The following is a 999-nucleotide window of genomic DNA, read 5'->3' on the forward strand; positions in this document are numbered from 1 at the left end:
GGGACTTCTGGGTCTCAGGAAGAAAGCGCCCGGCAGCCCAGACTCCAGAGTCCCCGCCCTGGCTGCACCTGGCACGAAGTTTCCCTGGAGATTATCCTTGTAGCTCCACCAGTCTTCTGGGTCAGGTGCGGGTCCGATGTGAGCTGGGGAGAGAGCAGCCTGCACCCCTCTCCGTGGCGCCCCACCCCACCCCTCCCTCAGGGGCTCCTGCCCCAAAACCCAGGCCTTACCTGCCGCTCCCAGTGCGGCCCAGAGTACCAACGCCCGAGGGGCGCTCAGACGAGCTGCAGCCCCCATCCCCAAGAGGCCTCGGGGTGACCCCTTCCCAATGTCCCGGCCGGCCCTCTCTCAGCTTCTCCCCTTCTTTGTGGAACCCTAACCCCTCCCAGGACTTCCAGCCTACCGCTCCTCCCTACAGGGAGTCCCAGTTCCCCAGTTACGGAGGCAGCCGGGGACTGAGACCCCCCACCTCTCCCGTCTCTCCTCCCCTCCCTCGCTTTGCCTCTCCTTTCTCTCTTTTCCCGAGCCCTCCTGGCTCGCTCTACCTCCCGATCTTCCTACTCCTCTCTCTGCCTTCTCCTTCTCCCTTGGGTTCCCTCTGGGTTCCTGATGCACACTCCCCTTCTTCACTCCCTTTTCATTAAAAGCTCTCCCAAGCTCCCTAACTCCATCCCTCCATCCCGCTTCCCTCACCTCCTCCTCCCTCCCTTCCTTCTCGGTCCCTGCCTCTCCCTTCTCCCTTCTCCCCTTCTTCTCCTCCTCACTCTCTCCCTCTCAGCCTCCAGCTCCTCTCTCCCTCCCCACCTCTCCTGCCTCTTCTGTTTCTCTGTCTCCCTCCTCCCTTCCTCCCTCTTGCCCCTCCCTCTCTTCTCTCTCTTGCAGTTATTTAATTTTTCTGTCGTTGTTTGGGGGTGGGGGTGGGGGCTCTCACAGCAGAGAACCCTCCTCTTCGGGCTGGTGTGGATGGAGTAGGGGCGCCCAATAGACAGGATGGAGGGG

At 62.1% G+C, this 999-nt stretch overlaps 1 protein-coding gene across 3 annotated transcripts in view; it reads right to left on the reverse strand.

Moving 5' to 3' along the window:
• Positions 1-723, reverse strand: part of CA11 (carbonic anhydrase XI) — a 6,246-nt gene extending 5,523 nt beyond the window's left edge. For all 3 annotated transcript variants that reach the window (XM_010849560.1, XM_010849559.1, XM_010849558.1), the window contains exons 1-2: positions 231-723; positions 69-143 (exon numbers count right to left, since the gene is read on the reverse strand). In XM_010849560.1, coding sequence (XP_010847862.1) covers positions 69-143; positions 231-297 — 142 coding nt within the window. In that variant the 5' untranslated portion in view covers positions 298-723. The remainder of the gene's footprint in view (positions 1-68; positions 144-230) is intronic.
• Between the last annotated feature and the right edge of the window lie 276 nt (positions 724-999).

This window comes from Bison bison, unplaced genomic scaffold, assembly GCF_000754665.1.
Source record: "Bison bison bison isolate TAMUID 2011002044 unplaced genomic scaffold, Bison_UMD1.0 scf7180017864285, whole genome shotgun sequence".
NCBI lineage: Eukaryota > Metazoa > Chordata > Mammalia > Artiodactyla > Bovidae > Bison > Bison bison.